Genomic DNA, 22,886 nt, shown 5'->3' with positions numbered 1-22,886 from the left:
GTAGTGTTGGTGTGTGACGACCTTTCGTTAACCACAAGCCCCGAACGAGAGAGAGAGCGCGCGCGCATACACACACACACACACACACACACACACACACACACACACACACACACACACACACACACACACACACACACACACACACACACACAAACACACCTTGTTTTAAATGTGTGTTCGTGTGTGTAGATGTGTATGTATGTATGCATACGTATGTGCGTGTATGTTAAGCTATGCACGAAAGTCTTGTCTGCAACAAGAGCGCAGGAGGGTGGGATGCAAGGAGGGACGGGGGGGGTGGGGTGGAGGAGGGGATGAAGCACTATGGAGGGAGGCCATATTTGCATGGAACACGGGGCTGCATTGCAAAGTAAACCGGTTTTCGAAGTGGGCTCCGTTTGGCTCAAAACTGGATAGCCTCGGATGGTCATAGGAATTTACTAGTGGCTCGCCGTGTCCTTAGCTGTGGGGAGGAGGATGCGCGGGGAGCGGGGGAGCGGGGGAGGGGAGAAGGCAAGGCAAGGCAAGGCAAAGGAGAGGAGGGGAAGGGAGCTGTGATTTGTTGTCGTTGCCCCGTGCTGCTGTCCCTTTCCTTAGTCCCTAGGTGCTCGTTGCTAGCGGTTAAAATGAAAAAGAAAAGAAAAAAAAAATAGTGAAATAAAAACCTACAACTACTCGGTATCGTCTTAACGTATCACCAAATCTATCGGGCTACATTATACATCCAGATCGAGGGGGGGGGGGTGAAGAAAGTGTTCCTCCCCTCCTGTCCCTTCCCCTCCCCTCGTCCGCTTTCCAAAACCAAGCGACCGATTTCGCCGCGACCCTGAAACGTAATGCGGCCGGGGACTGACTGGGCTAGTGCGCTGGCGGCTTCAAGGATAGGCCTCTCCTCGCTATTTTAATTAGGTTACTCACCGTAGGCCCCAGGAGAGGGGTGCAGGGGGGTGGGCGGTGGAAGAACACGGGGGCGAAGACTTGGATGGTGGTGGAGGGTGGGAAGGAGGGAGGGAAGGAGGGGGGGGGGGGTCGTGCCTAAGCAGCGTGACGACGACGAAGACGACGACCTTCTTGTGACTTCCAGCGTCTCTCTCTCTCTCTCTCTCTCTCTCTCTCTCTCTCTCTCTCTCTCTCTCTCTCTCTCTCTCTCTCTCTCTCTCTCTCTCTCTCTCTCTTTCTCTCTTTCTCTCTTTCTCTCTTTCTCTTTCCCCCTTTCCCTCCCCCCCATCATCATCTTATACATGTAGCTCTTGATTTTTATTGATCCATTGATTATTTCATGGGTTGGTGGGCGCATTCCGCGAGGGGGATGAAGGGGGAGAAGGAGAAGGCGAAGGCGAAGAGCAAGAGGCAGGGGAAGTGGAAGAGGAGTGTCATTCCCCGCCTTGCCATTCACAGCGGAGTCCACTCGCCTCTCTCGGCCGGGGATGGTGGCGAGGTACCTTGTGTGGGCGCTGCTTAATCACGGTCATTGTGTTTCGTTACGACGTTCCCGGCCTTGCTAAAGATGAGGATGAGGATGATGGTGATGAGTGAGAGGGGGAGAGAAGAGGAAGATCGAGCGTGCGAAGGGGGGAAGGGAGATAGATAGAGAGAGAGGGAGGGAAGGAGGGAAGGAAGGAGGGAGGAACATGCCAAGCCCCAATACGTCGCGAAGGGCGAAGATCCGCATCGTAAAGAACGGCCGGTTCGGATCTACGGCGTCTTCTGAGCTGGGGGGAGGGGGGGGGTGTCGATCGTACCTTGCGTAACGAAGGCGTTAGCGTTTCGCGCCGTCACCCAAGCCTGCGATTCTGTGAGGTCCCCGTGCTAGTCACTGGGTCATTGGCACGGAGGGTGGAGTGGTGGGGGTGGGTTGGGGCGAGGGAAGGCAAAGAAAGGGAATGACCCAAGAAAGAGAGAGCGGGGGGAGGGGGGTATGTTACTTTTGTTTTGGTAATGGCAAGAGGAGGTACGTCGCGGACGTTGGCATTTCTTGCAAGTGCAAATGTTGTGTCAAGGAGCGGCGCATCGACAGTGAAAGCGCAAGAGACTACAAGAAATTGTGGAATCGTGCAGATGCCGCCTGGCGAGTTCGCCCGGAGAGAGTGAAACCACGCCCCCTCACCCACATCCCTCCCCTCCCCCACTTCCTCCTACTCAACGCACCGAGGAAAGTAGATGGGGATGCACGAGAAAGTGAGAGTGCCTAGTGACAGTGACTTTGAAATCCCGTCCGCCTGGCACACATACGCACCGACGTACACACGCGCGCGCATACACACACACACACACACACACACACACACACACACACACACACACACACACACACACACACACACACACACACACACACACACACACACACGTTTTCTCGTTTTCTCTCTCTTTCTTCCCCCTCTCTATCTCTCTATCTCAAACTCAAACGCAAACGCACCAAAATGTTCACAACCATTTAGAGGTCAAAGTATTAGGATTTTCTCCTTTTCTCCTCAGATTTCAGCTGTGTGTTTTTATCTCCAATTTGTCCCCTTCCCTCCCTCCCTTCCTTACCCCACCATCACCCCCATCCCACTAATTCGTCGTTCTTCTGTTCCCGTTCTGCATGTGCGCAGAAGCCATCCTTTGGCCGTGACATTGAAGGGCGCTGGGAGGTGACGTCAGTAGTTTTCGGGGATTGTTTCAAAACACCTGCTCCCCCTACCCACCCCACCCCCCGCCCTTCCCCGGTGGATACACGGGGGCTCCCTTCCCCGGTGGATACACGGGGGCTCCCTTCCCCTTCCCCTTTCCCTCCTCTTCCGCCATCTCCCTTCCCCTCTCCCCCGTCCCCCGCCGTTTATCTTATTGCTTCCTTCGGTATCGTCAGCGGGTCGTAACGCGCTTGCCAAGTCATCATCATCATCTCGATTGCCGAAGATAATGTTGAGGATCCTCTTCCCACGAGAATGGCAGCGCAATTCATCGCTGTCGCTGCAATGGCGGGCGGTTACGCATGCCCTTTCGCTCTTGTGGAAATTGCCTCCAGCTAGCAGACTACTAGCCGCAAGTTGTCGTCTCCTAGTTGGACTAGTTGGAGGAGGAGTTGATGAGTTGCCTTTTCAGCGATCCCGCTTGCTGAAAATGATCATGGTGGAGCAAATGGATTCGCGAAATGATCGCCAGTGTTGGTGTGCTCCGTGTGTGTCCAGCAACACCGCTCACTCTCTCTGGACCGTGTCTATTGTGTTTACAAATGGCGTTGTTGAAAGGCCTAGAATTAGGGGGAGGGTGGAAGTGGGGGTGGGGGTCGCTAAAGAGAGAAAGATAATGTATTCTTGTGCGTTCGAAGCCGCGGGCGGGAGGAGCCAGGGTTTGTGTGTGCGAGCAAATGCGGTCGGCGGCGGCTGCGGCGAGGGTCCAGCGTCGGCCGTGTTGCAATACGAGGAAGGGAAAGTGATGGCAGTGACATTGACTTCGCTCTCCGGATGGCTGAGCGGCCAAGGTCGCTCACGGGAACTCTCTCACGTTCCAGCTGTCGTGCGCGCCTGCGTGTAGATGCGAGTGTGTGGCACTCTACGGCACCCCTGCCTACCTGCTTCCGCTGGCCGGCCATGAATGAAGTGTGTGCCATCGAGGCCTCGTCTGCCGCTCGGTTTAGCCGGGGTCTGCTCTCGCACCAGCTGCCTCCCTGTGACCCCGAAGTTTCTCCGCCACCTGGCCCCGCCTGGCCCCACCTGACTCATGGACGTGGCCTTCGGAGGAGCGTTTGCCGGGCGAGCGGAACGGTATCATACATCATGCCCCCGGCGTTTCGTTTTTACCTTTTGTGATCATTTTTGTTTGAAATCATTTTTATTGGGGCCTTCATCCGGCCAGTCGGCTTGCTTTCAAGTGGGAAGGTCAAAGTACTTGAAGGAATCTCAATTACAGTCATAAATATTGACATAGGCCTATTGGCCATCGCTCCCGGCCGGCCTGCGGCGGTAAGTTGTGGTCGACTCCGCGCTCGTCGTACCATTGTCGCCGGCGCGAACACTGGAATTGCATTGCGACAGTGGCCGCGGGGGAGCTGACCGCGCGCGCGAATTATGCTAATGTGATGCCGCTCGAGATCCCCGGACGACAGCTCCGTAATGCATCAGGCGCTATATCTCCCGCCGGGGAAGCTGGTCATGCAGATCCAGGCGGAGACAGCGCGAGGAAGGAGGGCGGTCATGGGCGCGCTCGGGTGTCGCGCCTCCAAGATCACTCGGCAAACTTGACTACGCACCCCCCCCCTCCCACCCGCTCGGCTTGAGAAATGATCGGGGAGGGGGAGGGTGGAGCGTGGTTTCCGCTTCTTTTGTTTGAAGAATGCATTTCAGGGGCAAGGGTGTTTGCGGCTTTTTTTTCGGGGGGGGGGGGGGGGGAACGTCCCTTACGTTACAGCTCTCTCTCTCTCTCTCTCTCTCTCTCTCTCTCTCTCTCTCTCTCTCTCTCTCTCTCTCTCTCTCACTCTCACTCTCACTCTCACTCTCACTCTCACTCTCACTCTCACTCTCACTCTCACTCTCACTCTCACTCTCACTCACTCTCACTCACATCCATAGCATCGGGCTATTTAGTGAATGTATAGCCTTGAACATGACTGTGAAAGGCCTCCCTGTGTAAACCTTTCACCGCGAACTCCTCGGCGCACACAAACCCAAACCGATCGCCTCGACGCTCCGTACTGTTTATCCATCACAATCTTTCTGGAAGAGGAGGAAGGCTCGGGCGCGAAGGAAGCCCAAAGGAAGCCCAAAGAATCCAACAACGTGTGGCAGGCAGTTGCAGCTCTGGTGGTCACTGGGTCATTGGCTTGGCGGTGCTCTAGGGGGCGAGGGAGAGGAGGAGAAGGAGAAGGAGATGGAAGTGATGGAGGAGAAGGAGAAGGAGATGGAAGTGATGGAGGAGGAGAGGAAGATGGAAGTGATGGAGGTGTAGGAGAGGAAGATGGAAGTGGTGGAGGAGGAGGATTAGGTAGATGATGATGATGAAAGGGATGGAGGTGGTGGTGGTTTGAGGGAATACAGGAACTTGTTTTCATTGTCGATCGACTGCTTAGAGTAGGGAAGCGGAATGGAACAATATCCTCCCAAAACAGAAATAAACAAAACGAAAACGAAAGGCTAGTACACGGCAGAGGACAAAGCGATTAGTTAAGAGACAAGTTGGTGATGGCGATGGTGCTGGTGACGGAGATGGCAGATGGTGGTGGTGGTGCGAGTCCAGGTACATCCGGGGGGAATGGTCTCGGTGGCGCCCGCACGCACGTGGAAGTTCATGAACGCCGGGGCTATTGTTGCAACAGCGCTCGGGAAGGCTAACGGGGATGTCATTCTGGACGTTTCGTTTTATGTGTGTGTGTTAATATGATATTCTATTTACTTTTTTTCTTGTTTTGTTTGGTTATGATTGTTATTTTTATCGAATATGCTTTTGTTTGTTTTATTGTTCGGAGATTTACATACACATGTTTCTCTCCTGACAAACAAGTACAGCGCCTGTTGTTCATAGCATGAATGTAACAAGCCTCATAAATATTCATATCAAGCACGCGTATGTATAAGAGCGTGAATGAGTGAGTGAGTGAATGAGTGAGCTGGTGCACCTGCGGTTTCGCGTACAGCTGCAAAGCCACACCAAGGGAGGGAAAAGGACAAAATTGTCACCAGCATCACATGTGAGAATGAGAATGTTTGTTCCGACGGACTGCTTCCTTGGGCGGGTGGGTCGGGTGGGTGGGAATAAAAGCACACGAGGGTTACTGCATGTCCCTTAAAGTGTGGAGTGGCCGGAACCTCGTTATTATCCGCACACGCACACATGTGCACATCCGGCCGTGCTCTTGCACGTGCGCCTTCATTGCATCGTCGCCTGACAACGGGACATCTGCGTGGCTCCTAGATCCTTGTCCTTGCAGGATGCACGTCGCAAGAGGCGCCGGTTCGCTCCTCTACCCCCCCCCCCCTTCCCCCCTCTGAATTCTTGTGCATATCTTTTGTCACTTTCCTTTTTTCCTTTTGTTCTCTCTCTCTATCTGTCCATCTTTCCCTCCTCCTCCTCCTCCTCCTCCTCCACCTCCTCCTCTTGTTCTCCCCCCTTCTATTCTCTTCCACTCCCTCACTCTCCCTTTTTCGGACTCCGTGATATGTGAATCATTAATGACATATAGGCTTTGGCCGCGGCGTTCGTTCACGTCGCTGTATCCACCGGCATTGATTTTTCATTACGAAGCCCAACTTTGCACGTCCTCTTTCGCTGTGCCGCCGCCGCCGCCGCCACTCGCTGCTGTTTCTGCGTGATATGTTGCTGTACAAGTTTCGTGGGTAATGGAGCCAGCAGGATCCTCTGGGTATCTTTGGACTTCCCCGCCCCCCTCCCCCCTCCCGCCCACCCGCGCGCCCTTCCATTTGTGCGATTGTACCGGTGGGCATCTTTGCTCCGGACGAAAAAAGAAAAGGAAGGGGAAAAAGTCGCTGTTCTCTGTATATCTTGTTTATTTATTTATTTATTTTTTGTCATTTTCAGGATGTGACTTTTCCCCTTTTTATCCTTTATCTTTTTCCCCCTTTGCGATTTCTCTCCCTTCTTCCCTTCCTCCCTTTTCTCCTTTTCCCATTGCTCTTCGTATCTCCCGGTCCTCCGCCTTACCGTTATCCTGATCCATTCCCCTTCCCCTTTCTCTTCCTATTCCTATTTCCTCTCCCCTACCTATTCTTCTCCTTCTCTTACCCTTACTTCTCCCCTTCTCTCTTCTCTACCTCCTCCCCAATCCCCCTCCCCCCTCCCCTTCCGCCAACCCGCTCCGCTAATGTTTGCTGAGTCGCGATTTTCGGGCGAGAGATTTGATTATTGGGATCCTATATGCAGCGCAATGACGGCGTCACTGTGTGGGAGCGCGGGAGGGGGGGGGGGGTAATGAATGTGGATATAACCGCCCACTCCGTTCCTGTTACTCAATCGCTTGACAGTTTCGCGATGGCCGGGTTTCTCTCTCTCTCTCTATCTCTATTCATACCTTCTTTCTTTTGTCATCCTTTCTTTCTCTCTCTCTTCCCCTCTCCCCTGTCGTTACCCATACGTACCCTCTTTCTCTTTCGCTCTTTATTTCTTTCCCTCCTTATCTCTTTCTCGCAGAGCCTTTCTCTCTCTCTCTCTCTCTCTCTCTCTCTCTCTCTCTCTCTCTCTCTCTCTCTCTCTCTCTCTCTCTCTCTCTCTCTCTCTCTCTCTCTCTCTCTCTCTCTCTCTCTCTCTCTCTCTCTCTCTCTCTCTCTCGGTGGGATCCTCGCCATTGCAGCGAGTTGCAACTATCGGGTTTTGGGTTCGAGAGACGCGGATAAGGTTTGTAATGGAATCCCCGATAGTGTATAGGTGGCCGTAGCTCCTCCGGGGTGCGTCACTGCGCCGGGTTTATGGGCGGGGAGGAATGGGAATTAGGGTGAGAACGGGAGTGGGAATGAGAGGCAGAGGGAGTTGGATTTGGAGTTGGAGTGGGTGGGGAAGGGAATGGGAGGGAGCGAATGAACAAAGGAATGTGGAAGGAAGGAAAGGGGTCTAGGAAGAGGGAAGGGAAAAAGGTAAAAGAGAGAGAGACACAGACAGAGATATGGGATGAAAGAGGACGAGTGTATGTGGGCGTGTGTGACCGGAGCTGGCTGGCGGATTTCTCCCTTTGCAATTCTCCGTCGCCCTTTCCTGTAGGATCCATCGGAAGGGCGCGAGAGGTAGAATTTCACACCCGTGCCGTCGAAAGAGCGGAGGAGTCCGGGAAGGGCACGGTGGAAAGGGGTAGCCGGGAGGGCTTGGTGGGGGAGGGGAGGGAGTGAGACGTTATATATTGGCCGGGTCCGAAGGGGGTACAGAGAGAGGGGGGAAGGGGAAGGGGGACTGGGAGGGGAAGAAAGGAAGAAGAGGTAGGTGGCGATGGGTCCGTATTGAGAGTGGTAGGGGGAGGTGGAGTTTACGAGAGCTCCAATAGGCGAAGGAGCTTTTGTCTGGATGGTTTGTCTGGCGTCTTGTGTTGGGCGCTGCTCTGTTGTGTCTGGAATCGGCAAATGACGTTTGTTTCGTATGATAAGTGGTATGTGTCTGGCTGGTGTCTGGTGGGCTTGTCTAGGTTCCCTCTTCTTGCATGGTGTCGTCACAGGTAACTTCATAAGCACGTTGGGATGTTGGGATTCTCCCTCTCTTCCTTTCTTTCTCATTCTCTCTCTTTCCTTTTCTTTTTCTCATTCTTTTTCTTTCTCTTTTCCTCTTTTTAATTCTTTCCCTCGTTCTCCTTCTTTCTCTCTCTCCTCTCCATTTATGTGTACACACACACACAAACACACACACACACACACACACACACACACACACACACACACACACACACATATATATATATATCCATATCCATATCCATACAAATATTTACCTCCCCCCCCCCCCCTTCAACGTGATTTTTACCTGCCGTTCTGCTTTCGTATTCATACGCGGTGCCGAGTGATCGCCAGGTTGATTCGCTTCGCGTTTTTTTTCTTCTTTTTCTTTTTCTTTTCCGCGGCAGCGAGTTTTCGAAGTTCTGAGGAATGCAGAAGGCGGATTCTCCTTGAGTGATTTTGTGTGTTTTTCAAAACCTCTTCGATTGTCACAGCTGTCTGCCGGGGGAGGAATAATGTGTTTTTTTTGTTGTTGTTTTCTTTCTTATAGTTGTGTGGTGTTTTTTTTTCTATGCGATTCTGTGTTTTTATGGGATGTTTGTGTCCTCTGATATGCAAATTGGGAGCCATCGATGGGGTGTATCGATTTTTCTTTCCTTTTGCACCAAGTCTCTTGACAGGGAACATTGGAGAGAGAGAGAGAGAAAGAGAAAGAGAAAGAGAAAGAGAAAGAGAAAGAGAAAGAGAGAGAGAGAGAAGGGGGGGGGGTAGACCGACCAACCATTATGTAAAACAAACTACCTAATTTAACGAGACGTGGCAACAGATGCCAGAGATAGGCAGGCATTGGAGCAATTCCTGTCGCCAAAGTTAGACCAACACCGACATCCTCACACATTCTCTCTCTCTTTCTCTCTTTTTCTCTCTCTCTCTCTCTTTCTCTCTCTTTCTCTCTCTTTCTCTCTCTTTCTTTTTCTCTCTCTCTTTCTCTCTCTTTCTCTTTCTCTTTCTCTTTCTCTTTCTCTTTCTCTTTCTCTCTCTTTCTCTTTCTCATCTACCTGTCGCCCCTCTCCTCCTTTCGCGCTCCCTTTTCTCTCCCCTTCTTCCATCTCTCTCCCTCCTTTCCTCCTTCCCCATTCTTAGGGGCCTCTTAAACACCCCCTTCACCTCCCTACCCTCCCCGCCCTCCATCCCCTTTCTCGGTGAAGACCATCTTCGCGGCCTCTTATTTCCATAATTATTTCTCCTTGTTGGGACAAAAAAAAAAAAAAAAAAAAAAAAAGGAAAGAAAAAGAAAAAAAAAAGGCATTTGGCCAGACGCTCCTAGGGTTCGTGAAGGGGTAGGGGGAAGGGGGGGAAGGTTGATAAAGGGGAGATACGAAGAAAAGAGGTCGGTTGATTATGGTTGGGTTTTTAAGTGATGACGCTTTCTTTTTATTTTTATTTTTCATTTTTCTATCATTGTCTCTCTCTCTCTCTCTCTCTCCCTCCCTCCCTCCCTCCCTCCCTCCCTCCTCCTCCTCCTCCTCCGTCCCTCCTTCCCTCTGGCATTTTGAAAGCAGGCTGCGCAATTGTTGTATGGAGGTTGGAAACTTTGTTTGGTGTCCCCCTATCCTCTCTCTCTCTTTCTCTTTCTCCCTCCTTCCTCCCTCCCCATCTATCAGTTGACATGGTTTTCTATCTCTCTCACACAAGAAAATCACTTACCACGAGTCGTCCCTCGCATGGGCTTGTCTTCGCCTTTGCGCCCGCATTAACGTGAGCGAAAGAGGCGGTGAGAGAGAGGGGGATAAGGAGAGCCATTTGCAGTGGGGTGCAGAGTGCGCCTAGAGAGAAATAAAAGATATGGTGTTATTATCGCGACGTCTGGAGATGACGAGCCAGCGCGCGCGCGCTCGCCCGCCCGCCCGCCCGCCGAGGCCCTTCCGGCGCAGGGGAAGGAGCGAGTAATGGAGTGTTGCATTGTGAGCGCTCGCCCGCCGTCGCTCCTTTCTTCTGGGGTCTTTCGGCCCCCACTTAGCGACGTAATAGCCCTCAAATTGGGCGGAGTTGCGGCCTGCGAGGGACCGGAAGGAGGAGGAGGAGAAGGAGGGAAGAGGAAAGGGGGGGGGGGATCCTGCAAGACGTTGACGGAACAGGGCGTCTCGGGAAGGATCGCTCCTTCGGCGACAGGCGTGGTAAGTCGGGGTCACCGCTTGCGTGTGCTCGGTAGGGTGATGATAGGCGACCAGGGGGTAGGCCGCCTGGCCTGGTGGAGGGAGCTTCCTCTTCTCCCCTCCTCCTCCTTTTCCCTCCTCCTCCCTCCTCATCCTCCTTCCTCCTCACTCCTCCCTCCTCTTCCTCCTTCCTCCTTCCTCCCTCCTCCCTCCTCCTCACTCATCCTCCCTCCTCCTCCTCCTCCTCCTCCTCCTCCTCCCTCCTCCTCCTCCTCCTCCTCCTTCCTCCTTCCTCCTTCCTCCTCCTTCCTCCTTCCTCCTTCCTCCTCACTCATCCGCCCTCCTCCTCCTTCCTCCTCCTCCTCTTCCTCCTCCTCCTCCTCCTCCTCCTCCTCCTCCTCTTCCTCCTCCTCCTCCTTCCTCCCTACCTCCTCTTCCTCCTCCCTCCTTCCTCCCTACCTCCTCTTCCTCCTCCCTCCTTCCTCCCTACCTCCTCCTCCCTACTCCCTCCTCCCCCCTCCTCCTTCCTCGTGCTGTCCCTAGCCGAGCGAGAGGCGGCTCTCTCGTTCGCTCAGACGGGGAGGCCCTTTTGTGATGCAGATGAGACCAGCAGGATATGCTCTTGTGGGGATATAACATTGCATATTGTTATGTGCCAGCATTTGTTCGCATTTTGCTTCGCTCTGTAGATGCAGGAGCTCGGAGGGAGGAGAGGGGGTCGGGTTGAAGGGTACGTTTGTATTTGTATGTTTTCGTTTTTGTCTTTCCATGTGTCTGTTCTTCATGAGATGTAATCTTGCCATGGTATTTTAGTGGCGTTGGGGACAAAGGGCAGCGCACCGTGGCACATTTCCATGGCCTGTGTGCTGCAGGTGGAGAAAACAATTGTTCGTGGCGTCACGTGGCCACGGGGGAAGAAGGTCGTGTGTGCATACCATTAAGCTCACTCCGTCCCCGACCTCCATTGACCTTTGACCCTTAGGATTTGATATGTGGATACTATCTATTCACAAGTATTATATGTATATATATATTTTTTTTTTCTTTTTATTCTTTCTCCTTGCCCTAACGTATGTTCTCTTTTTCTTTTACAGGTTGCAAGATCAAGGCATTACGCGCCAAGACCAACACGTACATCAAGACGCCAGTCAGAGGGGAGGAGCCCGTCTTTGTCGTCACTGGTGAGTGCCGTGTCTTTTCTGTGTGAGTGCGCGCGCGCGTTGATCTGGGTGTGGATATGTGATTGTGCGTGCATGTGGGTGCGTTAATTTGGTTTTGCGTGAGTGTGACTGCGTGCTGGGTGTGTGTCTTCTGCCTGTATGCCCTATGATACTTCGCCTGTTTGATTGTATAAGCATTGCTGCAATTGGTAGTCTTGTAGGGGTGCATATATTTTCTCCCTTTGTTAATCAGTATCTTAATCCCGTGTTATTCACCCGTTCATTTTATCGTCGTAGGGTGTCGTTTGCGTCGTTTCTGGTGGCGAGGGATAGTTGAGGCCGCGAATAAGAGACAGGTATTTCCCCTGCCCCTCCCCCTCCCCCTCCTTTCCCTCCTAGCCCACACCAACCCCTTTGGAGCCTACGAGTCGTCCCCATGTCGGGGGGTGAAGGCAGGTCACGGGCGTGGGTGTTAAAGGGGGGTGGGGGTTAGGGTGGAGTTGGAAAAGGGGAGTGGGGGGGAGGGGTATTGTTAAAGGAGGTAGGAGGAAGGCACATGGGGAAGGGCGGGCCAGTTTTTACGAGTCCGCCCACCCGTCGACGTGGAGCACGACTCATAGCTCTCACTAGCGGGCGGCGGGTGGTGGGTGGAGGGAGGGCTGGGGGGGGGGCGTCGGGGCAGCTTAGGCCTGGAGTCCATGTGTCGACCGACCGACCGACCGCTGTTAATGGGGATATTATGCAGGTTTGTGGATCGATGCGAGGGTTTGGGGGGGGGGGGCTTCCAAATTTGGCCTTGTGTGTTTTAGGTCCTTTTTTGTTTTTGTTTTCCGTGTTTTTTCATGTATTTTTCAAGAGGAGTGCTTCGATGTGGGATCTTATCGTACGTTATCGTCTTCCTACTCTATCTCCTCCTCCTCCAACCCCCTGCCCCTGCCATTTCCATCTGCACATCCTCTTCCCTGCCACAGCCGCGTACTCCTCACCGGCCTGTCCTTTTTGTAATGCGTACCCAGACACGTTGCCCCCCCCCCCTACAGGCGTCCACACCTTTGGTTGTCGTCTTTTTTCGCACCCAATATCCCCTTTCTTTCCCCTTTCCACCCTCCCCTCGTCGACATTCTTCGTCGACATCCCTTCTCCCTGTCCTCTCTCTCTCTCTCTCTCTCTCTCTCTCTCTCTCTCTCTCTCTCTCTCTCTCTCTCTCTCTCTCTCTCTCTCTCTCTCTCTCTCTCTCTCTCTTTCTCTCCCCCTCCCCCTCTCCCTCTCCCTCCCTCCCTCCCCTGATGTGTACCCAGGGACTTTGGGCGGATTCAGCGGTGGGGAGAGTGGGGGTGTTGTAAGGGGGGAAGGTGATGATGGAGGGGGGGTGGGTGTAGGGATAGGGTGTTCCCGACGTTACCCCCGACGCCGAGAAAGATTAAGGGCGCCGTGTTGATGATCGCGCGATGACGCCCACCTCGCTCCGGCGGGCGACTCCGCGGGACGCCCGTCTTCCCACCCGATTGTTCTTGGGTTTCTTTGGGAGGCGCGCGGGCGTGTCGGTCGGAGGGAGGGAGGAAGGGGAGGGGGTAATTGTCTTTTGTGCGTGTGTTTGTTTGTGTTAGTTATGGTGAATTTTGTGGTGTTAGAACCTTGTCTAAAGGTTTATATAGGAGATTGGTAGGTTGGAAACACACACACACACACATATAAATGTATGTATGTATATATATATGTATATTATATATATGATTTATTTATTTATTTATTTATTTATTTATTTATATACATACAAGCACGTGTATACATATACTCACACTCGCCTACCTTCGCTTTCATGCTTGTGACAAGATCGCGTGTGAGCAGGGCAGATGGATGGCTGTGGTAGAGGGAAGTGCCGTCAAGATGAGGGTGTTGAGACCGCTTAATGAGTCGAGTTATTCCTGGGTTCTGTGCAATACATGTGGGGAGGGGGGGAGAGGAAGGAGGTGAGTGTCCATAGAATGGGTTGCCATTAGCATGATCATCTTACACCCCTATCCCCTATCTCCTACTCCATACACTATATCCCCCCCCCCCACACACACACACATCGAAAATCGAGAGTGAGAAAGAGGACGTGAGGGTGCGAATGAAGGTAACGCGGGCGTGTTGGTGTTGACCGGTGTTGTAGTGACGCGGTGTCCCCTCGTAGGCGTTGTTTTTGGGCCCCGCGACTGAGGGGGTTAGTCAGTGGCCAGGTTTAGAGCGCGGTACTCCTCTCCTCACGCCTCTTCTCCTCTCCTCCTCTCTTCCTCTCCTCCTCCGGGTTGGACTCCTCCCAGAGACGCCCTCGACAATGCTATATACAGGCTCCTGTTTTCTCTCTCTCTCTCTCTCTCTCTCTCTCTCTCTCTCTCTCTCTCTCTCTCTCTCTCTCTCTCTCTCTCTCTCTCTCTCTCTCTCTCAGGGTCCAAGCTGTGGTAGTGGCTGTCTCTCTAAGTAGGCCTGAGTGCGAGTCTTAGGGTGTTGGATTGTTACATTGTGCGTCGCTCTATTTCGATGGGGCGATATTGGTTAAACTATCCATCTATCTATCTATATGTCTGTCTGTCAATCTATCTGTATATGTATCAATCTCTTACCTTCATCTGTCTCCTCCATTTCCACCTTTGGGCGGGGAATGCATGCACCGGGAAGCCGCTTTAAACCAGTACGAAGTTTCGGCCTCGTCACCCATGGCGATTTGGCGTTTGCCGTGACGTATGGATGCTCTACCCCTCCTCCCTCCTCCTCCTCTTCTTCTCTTCTCTTCTCTTCCCTTCGTCCCTTTCCTCCCTCCCTGCCTCTCCCTCCCTTTATCCCTCCTCCTCTCCCTCCTTCCTCCCTCCTTCCCCCCCACCCATCCCCTCCCTCCTTCCCTCCTTCCTCCCCCACCCATTCCCTCCCTCCTTCCCTCCTTCCTCCCCCACCTATCCCCTCCCTCCCTCCCTCCCTCCTTCCCACCCCCACCCCCACATCCACGTCCGACAACGCCGCCTCCGCCCGGCTCCCACGCCAACGTTGCCTTATTGGTCACCCGGGGAAGGCAAAAAAAATATTGCCCAAACCCTTCCTCGGCATCTCGCACCCGCGGTCAGTTTGCAACTTGCAACGCTTTGTTTTATGGGCCCGCGCGCGTGTGTTAGTGTGGATGTGTGTGGATGTATGTCCGCGTTTGTGTGTGTACTTGCGTGTATGTATGTATGTATGTATGTGTGTGTGTGTGATGATTTAGACTCAGAGGGGGTCATGGGGTCGAAGATAATGAAATCGTGTTGTCGCCCCGTGTACCCCGTTCGTGATGCTAACAACCGGTTCTTGTTCCACGTTCTCTCTCTCTCTCTCTCTCTCTCTCTCTCTCTCTCTCTCTCTCTCTCTCTCTCTCTCTCTCTCTCTCTCTCTCTCTCTCTCTCGTTCGTATGTAAACCAGGCAGTGCAACCGACGTCCCCGTTTCGTGATTTCTTAGTTGAAATATGTTGACTTGAGTCTTGTTTGATGTATTTCATCTGCATTTGTGACGTTTTGTTTGTTTGTTTGTCTGCTCGTTCGTGCGCGCCTCTTGGTGACTCATCCATTCACGCCCACCCACCCCCTCCCCCCTTCCCCTTCCTCTCCTCTCCTCTCTTTGTATATTCATTGGAGCTCTTTCCTCTCTCCTTACCCCATATCACTTGCACCTATCATATCCCCCATCCTACCCCCTCCCCCCACACGTCACCCTCGTCATTACCATAGGCTCGTCCTCAGCCGTCGCAGAGGTTGACCCTCGGGCAGTGCAACATTCCAGGCTCTCGAAATGGACGAGGAGGAGGGGGAGGAGAAGGGAGGGGAGGGGAGGGGGAAAGTGGAGGAGGAGGAGAAGAAAGAAAGAAAGGTGATGATGATTAGGAGGAGAAGAAGAGAAGGAGAAGAGGAGGAGGAGGGCGAGGAGGACCGCCGAAGTGAGCCCGCGGATCGCGAGACCTTATTCTGACCTCAAACCCCAGCCGTCCTTGTGGTGCAGGGGGAGAGGGGGGTAGGGGGAAGGGAAGGGGTGAAGAGACGACCAACCCACCTCCGTCTGGAAGCGTCTGGGTTGCTTGTCTCTGTTTGTTTGCTTGTGAGAGTTTATCGAAGTGGAAAGGCTTATTCTTTTCTTCCTTTTGAATTACGAGTCGGCGGTGCTTGGGCTCTTTAGTGGGTAGGGGGTGGGGGTGGGGGGGTCCACGTAGGTTTTATTAGGGGGAAGGGGGGAGGGGGGTGTATTGAATTTGGAGGTAAGGGTGTGCTTGCTGTTTTGGCGAGTTGTGGGGGTGGGGGTAGGGGTAGGGGTGAGATGACGTGTTCCTTGCGAGGGAATCGTGCTTGCGGTGGGCGAGTGGGCGGGTGGGTCCGGTGAACGAATGAAGGCATAAAAGAGAGGAAGGGAGGATGGAGAAGGATTCAAGAACTCTCCCCCTCCCCCCCTTTCCCTCCTCCTTGTTCGCCGTCGCCCTTGTCAAGTGGTGCTTAACAGAACGCCTAGAGCATCAGCATGGTCCTTACTCTTTTCGGACCACGTGGTCGATCAACTGACGCGAACAGACAAGCACAGGAAAAAAGGAAGAAAATGAGGATAATACTACTAATAATACACAATACATGATTAGATAAATCTTGATTGAATCAATATAGATAGTTTTTCATCCCATGTGGCGTTAGCGGTGGGTAGCTTTCTAGGGTGGATGGTTCTACTTATTTTTTTTTTTTTATGTATGTACGTTTGGTATCATTTATTTATTATTATCATTTTTCTTTTTAATGGAGACCGGTCTAGGTCGTTCTGTGTGAATTTTGAGTGTAGGGGAAAGGGGGGGCAGGGGGGAACATCTTGACGGCCAAAGGCGAGCAAATTATGTAAAAGATTTGAGTGTGGGGGGTTGTGATAGGGTCTTTTTTTTTGGGGGGGCCACCTTTCGCTCTCCCTTCCCATGTGCGGTCATATGATCCAGGAGCGGTCGTTCTGCTGTCTAATGACCCATAAGAGGTAAAGATTGCGCCCGCCTCTCTCTTCCTCTCCCTCTCTCCCCTCCTATCCCCCTTTCCCCCCTGTGCTACAAGCTCGCGTTGACCTCCGAGCAGCGGCGTTGGCGGCGTGACTCGTTTGTCTTGACCCGACCTGGCGTAATTGACCCAAGTTGGCAGGGGGTCATGAGGTCCAAGGAAAAATTAAAGAAAGAAAAAAAAACTGCTTGAAAGTGAGTTTTAGAAATGTTGCTGCAAGCTCGCTATGAAAGTGTATAATGGATTTAAGCAGGAGGAGGGTGGGCGCGTCGGGAGGTGTTGCGTTCAAGGATTTCTTAGAGAGGGTTGTCGGGTAGGGGCGGGGAATAAGCGAGATTCCTTATTTTCCCTTTGTTGTTGTTGTCGATTTTGTTTTCTTACGGTTGGCGTGTTGATAGGCAATTCGTTTTTGTAGGAGGAAAATCTCGTGATTGGGATTCATTGTTTTTCTAGTGAGAAACTTTTTCTCTCCGCGGGATTCGGGGTGTTGTTCAGAGAAAGTATGTGTGTGTTTGTGTGTGTGTGTGCGCGCGCGCGTGTTTATATATGTGATTGGTAAATAGTTTTTAGTCTGTTTGCCTTTGTTTTTATTTCATTTTTGTGTGTCTGTTCCCGCAGGTCGCAAGGAGGACGTCGGGATGGCGAAGCGCGAGATCCTGTCGGCGGCGGAGCACTTCAGCCAGATCCGCGCGTGCCGCAAGAACAACCTGAACGGGTCCATGGCGCCCGGCCCGCCCACCAACGTGCCCGGCCAGGTAACCATCCAGGTACGCGTGCCGTACCGCGTGGTAGGGCTGGTGGTGGGTCCCAAGGGAGCCACCATCAAGCGCATTCAGCAGCAGACGCACACCTACATCGTCACGCCGTCGCGGGACAAGGAGCCCGTGTTCGAGGTGACTGGCTTGCCGGAGTCCGTGGAGCAGGCCAGGAAGGAGATCGAGGCACACATCGCCATGCGTACGGGCGGCCTGCTGGACCAGGACGAGCCCAACGCAGCGGCCGCGGCGCGCCACCACGCCGACTTCCCCCCGCCCACGCACGGGCTCGACAACCTCTTCAACCCCCCTTCCTCAGAGCTGGTCTCGTCCCTCTACAAGCTCAATAATTCCTCGCTCAACGGACTTGCCTCCATCAATGGCATCGCCAACAGCGCAGGTCTGAACGGCCTCACCAATGGTCTCAGCAACGGTCTCTCCAGCGGCTCCAGCCTCAACGGCATCAACGGCTTGAACAGTCTCAGCGGCAGTGGTCTCAACAACTCTCTAAACGGCATGAATCTGAACAACACACTGAACAGCCTGAACACGCTGAACCAGCTCAACGACCTGAACTCCGCCTTCACGCTGCTGGGAGGAGACACCGGCTCTTCCCTCCTTGGCTCGTCGAACAAGGGCGGCAGCACCCTGGACTCGTCCCTCTTCTCCTTCAGCGGCGGCGTCGGCAGCACCAAGCTGGGCAATGACGTGTCCGGCAGCGGCAGCGGCGGCGGCGGCGGAGGCGGAGGCCTCGGCCTGTACGGTGTGGACGAGGGCCTGGGCTCGCTGGGGTCTTCCATGGGCTCGTCGCCCTCCTTCGACCCGGCTCCCCCCAGCATTTGGGGCGAGCTCAGCCGCCCTCTGGGCAACAACATGAGCTCCACCGTCAGCTCCAGTTCCTCTCTCAGCTCGACCTTCTCGTCGCTGTCCTCCACTTTGTCCTCGTCTCTGACACGCAGGTCGTCGTCAGTGTCCGGAGCGTCCCCACCCTCCTCCAGGCTGTCCCCGTCGTTAGAGTCCCACCCCCCCGCGAGGCGTATCAGCTCTGACCCGGCCCCGGGACTCGCGGCCGCGCCGTCACTCGCATCGCTCAACTCGGCCCTCTCCGGAGGTCTGGGGGGACTACCTACCTCCTCTCCCTCCTCATCCTCACCCGCTTCCACCCCCGATCTCACTCAGCAGCTGAGCGCCTTCCAGTCGGTGCCGGGGCTGACGTCGGCGGCCGCCACCTCCACGGCGACCACCACCATCGCCAGCATGAGCGGCCTCATCAACGGCCTGGACGAGAAGAAGAGGTGCGTCACGTGCTGCGAGTCCGAGGTGGTGGCCGCGCTCGTGCCCTGCGGCCACAACCTCTTCTGCCTGGACTGCGCCAACAAACTCAAGTCCGAGGCGTCCGAGTGCCCCATCTGCCGCATGAAGGTCACTCACGCCATCCGCATCTTCTCGTAACGCGCCACCGCGTCACAGGCGGCAACGTCTCAGCAAGTACATTGCAACAAGCCAATGCGGCGCTCATGGGCATCTCGGCCCTCTAACTACCCCACCACCGGCTTATATAGAGTATATTAGTCCTTATATATCTGCAGATTGAAGAGTATTATCTTTAAAATCAATCATTAAATTTTTTATTCAAGTAGTGTGAAGATATTTTTATTTCATTTTCACTTGGAATGTAAGGCATTTTTATTGGTGTGCGTCGGGCGACAGTATGGCCCCGGGCAAGGTGTTCGCTCGGAGGCCGAGCCGTCGGTGCTGGTGGCGCGAGTCCTTCAAGTCAGAGTGGAGAACAGCTGTCGCTAGGCTGTGATAGGCAGGCCAGCGCCGCGCTCGCTCGCTCGCTGCACTCGCTGCCCGCCAACAACTGCCAGGGGGGGTCGACGCCCCCTCTCCGATCTCCCACTGTTTCCTGGGTACTCAGGTCGGCTCGGGCTGGGCCGGGCGAACCGAGGGCCAAGAGGGCGCGGCGCTAGACAATTCCCCACCCGCTCACCCAGATCTGAATCATCCGCCCGCCCGCCCGCACGCCCACACGCCCGCCCCTCCCAGCCCCGAGGCCGCCTCACAACGAATGCTACATATCCTTCTCGAACTCTCTCCGTGAGCGTGACAGCCGCCCACCAACCAGCCCGCCGCCCGCACGCCGGCCCGCCCAGCGACACATGGACGGAGTGCGGGAGGCTCGGTGGCCGCTGGGTAGTTGGGGAAGGCACCAGGAGCAGGGAACAACAACAACAACAACAACCACCACCACCACAATAACAACAACAGTAACAACAACAGTAACATGACCATCAACACCGCAGTCCCGATGTCAACAGCAGACAGACAACCTAGCGAGGCCCGGCCCCCCCTCCTCGGCCGCCGCGCCTCGCCGAACCACCCGAACGATCGACTCGTGCCTTGATCCCGTCACACCCGTTACCATAGTTTGACCCACTGCCTCACCCACGCCCACACGCCCATGCCAATGAAGGCCCCTTCCTCACACCGACACCCATCCAGCATCCCACTCACCCCCAAACCTCCGACTCCCTCCCATTAGATCCAAGTCACCTTAGACAAGCCCCATAACCTCACCCATCCATAACCCGCTGCAACCCACCATCCCCCCCCTCCTACCTACCTACCACCTACCACAACTACCACCTCGAAGATGGGACATCCTCCTCAGCCAAGAGGTGGTGGGCGTGTGTGTGTCTCGAGGAACGACGACGATGGCGATCTTCAGTCTCTCGCGCCGCCCACACGCAAGCCCCGCCCCCTTCAACCCCGCCCACCCCATACCACAAAAAGAAAGAAGTGAAAGAACCACCCACATCAACAACAACAACCCCACATCAACCACGCCCACTGAGCCACCAACCAATAGAGTTGACCCTGCTTGTGCATTCATCTAATGGAAGCAATACAGTGATATTATCTTAGTCATAGCGCTTATCTAAGTTTTTGCTCATCATTGATATATAAATGGAAAATATTACAAAAAAAAAAGACTTATGAGAAGATGTGAAGAGAAAAAAAACTTTATTTTGTATAGAGAAGATGATGACGAAGAGAGAGAGAAAGAAAAAAATATTAATAACAGTATTCTAGACCAATCTTTAATTTCCAGTATATTTAATTATTATCAATGCCTTTTTGTGATAATGTTTGTTTTTATCTGACTTGAAGGACTTCGGAACGCCGCGCACGATGTATAGAGAAACCTCTTTTGTACAAGTGGTATAATCGCCAAGGAAGCGTGACACTCCGCCCGGCCGCCCGCGATCGGTGCCTGGCTGCCGTGGGCGTACCGGGGGGGAGGGGATGGATGGAGGGAGGGGGGAAGGGGGAAGGGGGAGGTGTGTCTATCTCTCTCTCTCTCTCTCCCCCACCCCCCTCTCTCGCCGCCGCCGCCGCGTGGGCATTCCTCCTTCCGGCGTATAAGGGAAGACTGCGATGCGAAGGAGACGCTTGAGAAGACTCCTCCTTCGCAAGGGAAAGAAAGGAAAAGGTCTTCCCGCTTACTTACGCCCGCTGACTGCTCTCTTCGAAAGTGAAAGAGAGAAAAGGAAAATAAAGAAAAAAAGAAAAGAAAATGAAAGGAAGGAACCGCCCACAAGAACCCCCCGACCGCCCCTCCCCCCGCCCCCCTCTTCGCCAGGTGTGGCCCGCCGGAGTCTCGTGCTTGACCCACTCCTACACCCCCTTTCCCTCCCCCCTCCTACCTGTTCCTTCAACCCCCTTCCCCCTTAACCTCCCACATGCTCTCAAAGAGCCAGATAACCATTCTGGTGTCACAAGTGAAAGAAAAGAAAGAAAGAAAGAAAGACAGAGAAAGAGAGCTTTGATGATGATCTAATGAGGCTGCGAAGAAACGAAGAGTCGAGAGAGTGAGAGAGAAAGAGACGAAAGAAGAGGAAAGAGAGAGACGCAAGTGTGAGAGAAGCCACGGGCCGCTGGCACAGGTCGGCGGCCCGAGAAACAAGGATCATTATTTTTTTAAAAGAGTAGAGATGTACCCTTACCCCCCCACTCCCCTACCCCCATCAACCCCCCACCCCCTGAGAAGTATGGGTATTGCTGTCCTTCCTTTGGGGCGAGGGAGGGGAAAGGGGGAAGGGGGAGGGGAAGGGAAAGGGGGGATCGGGGGAGGGGATGAAAAGGAGTGATTTAAAAGAGATATACCAAGAATTTTTGCTGGTTTATATATATATAGAGATGATATATCCACTGGTGTCGACTGTGCACACCCACCCCTATATACACCCCCCCTCCGACCCCCCTTCCCTCTCCCTCTCCTCTCCCCCCTTAATTCTCCTCTTCCTCACCCCCCTACCCCCTTCTTTTTTTTTAACCCCCCTCCCACCCCCTTCAACCCTTTCGGCATCGAAGGTGGTTTTATTCAATGTTCTCCTGACACAAAGATAGGACAAACTTTGTGGTGTTAGCGTGTTAAGAGTTTAAAAAAAATGTGAAAGAACGAAAAAACGTATTATTATCATTATTTTTTTTTCTTCTTTTTTTTGAAGATGTATGTTTAGTTTTTAAGGTAATATATATTTTTGTCCCCTAAGATTTATATTTTTTTCTTCTCTTCTTTTTAATGGAAGTTTAAAGTTGAAATGTTTTAGTTCCTTTATGATATATTTTTTCTAGCTACCCATATACCGGGCAAACAGCAACAAAGATTTAATAAATGTATATAAAAAAGAAAAAAAAAGATGAGACATGAGGAAATACATTACGGTTATAATGATGATGATGATGATAATAATAATATTAATATTAATCCGAGATAGTGTATTATGTGTGTATATTTTGTGTAACGTGAGTGTGTGCTGTGTCTCGGGCTCACCTCACGACCCCAGCTGTGTATGTAAACTGTATATTTTTTTCTATATATTTCCCTCTCCCCCTTCCCTCCCTCCCTCACCCCCTCCCCCTCTCCCCATCCACTGTTTATGCTCCCTCCCCTCCCTCCTTCCCTCCCTCCATACCCCCCCCTTCCCCTATACCCAGTAAGCACTGATATTTTTTTTATAAGAGAATTTCTTTGTATAAACCCGTGCATTCTCACTCCATGTGTCGCTGAATTTTTTTACTTACGAGTAAATAAGATGCAAAAAAAGAAGAACTTTTTTTATTTATCTTTTTTAATAGATGATGAATTAGAATTTATGCGATATAAAGAGCGCAAATCAATTCGGGATGTCAGATGGACGACTGTGTGTGGATTCCACGGAAGGTTATTATTATTATTTTATTTTTTCAGATAGGAAAATAGCTTGTTCAACCTCCCTATCCCCCTCCCCACCCCTCCTCCTCCTCCTCCTCCTCCTCCTCCTCCTCCTCCTCCTCCTTTCCCCTCGTCCTCCTCCTACTCCTACTCCCCTTAAACATTCGTTTTAGGGAGATATATGGTCATTAACTGTGTAATAATAATAATAATAATAACGATAATATTAAATAATGTTAATATATATATATATCTTGCTGCCCCCTGCCCCTCCCCCCTCCCCCCCAGTCCTTCATATGTAACGCGTACACATAGACCTCCTCCCCCCTCCCCACTTTTCCCCTCCCCCCTCCCTACCCTCTTTTATAATGATTATTATTATTACCACTAATAATTGACTAGTAAATGCGACAGATACCATACTTTGAGCGGGACG

The 22,886-nt window shown here is 52.9% G+C and overlaps 1 protein-coding gene across 1 annotated transcript in view; it reads left to right on the top strand.

Annotated features, from left to right (window-relative positions):
• The window catches only part of LOC122252516 (RNA-binding protein MEX3B), a 128,911-nt gene extending 107,864 nt beyond the window's left edge, over nt 1-21,047 (top strand). The window contains exons 2-3 of the mRNA XM_043015021.2: nt 11,383-11,469; nt 17,093-21,047. Of these exons, the coding sequence (XP_042870955.1) occupies nt 11,383-11,469; nt 17,093-18,681 (1,676 nt within the window). The 3' untranslated portion in view covers nt 18,682-21,047. The remainder of the gene's footprint in view (nt 1-11,382; nt 11,470-17,092) is intronic.
• Nucleotides 21,048-22,886: the final 1,839 nt, after the last annotated feature.

This window comes from Penaeus japonicus, unplaced genomic scaffold (genome assembly GCF_977035675.1).
Source record: "Penaeus japonicus unplaced genomic scaffold, GWHDUDI00000001_assembly GWHDUDI00000013, whole genome shotgun sequence".
NCBI classification, from domain to species: Eukaryota; Metazoa; Arthropoda; class Malacostraca; order Decapoda; family Penaeidae; genus Penaeus; species Penaeus japonicus.
The sequence above is the reverse complement of the archived record's forward strand: the minus strand, read 5'-3'. Positions and strand labels throughout refer to the sequence as shown.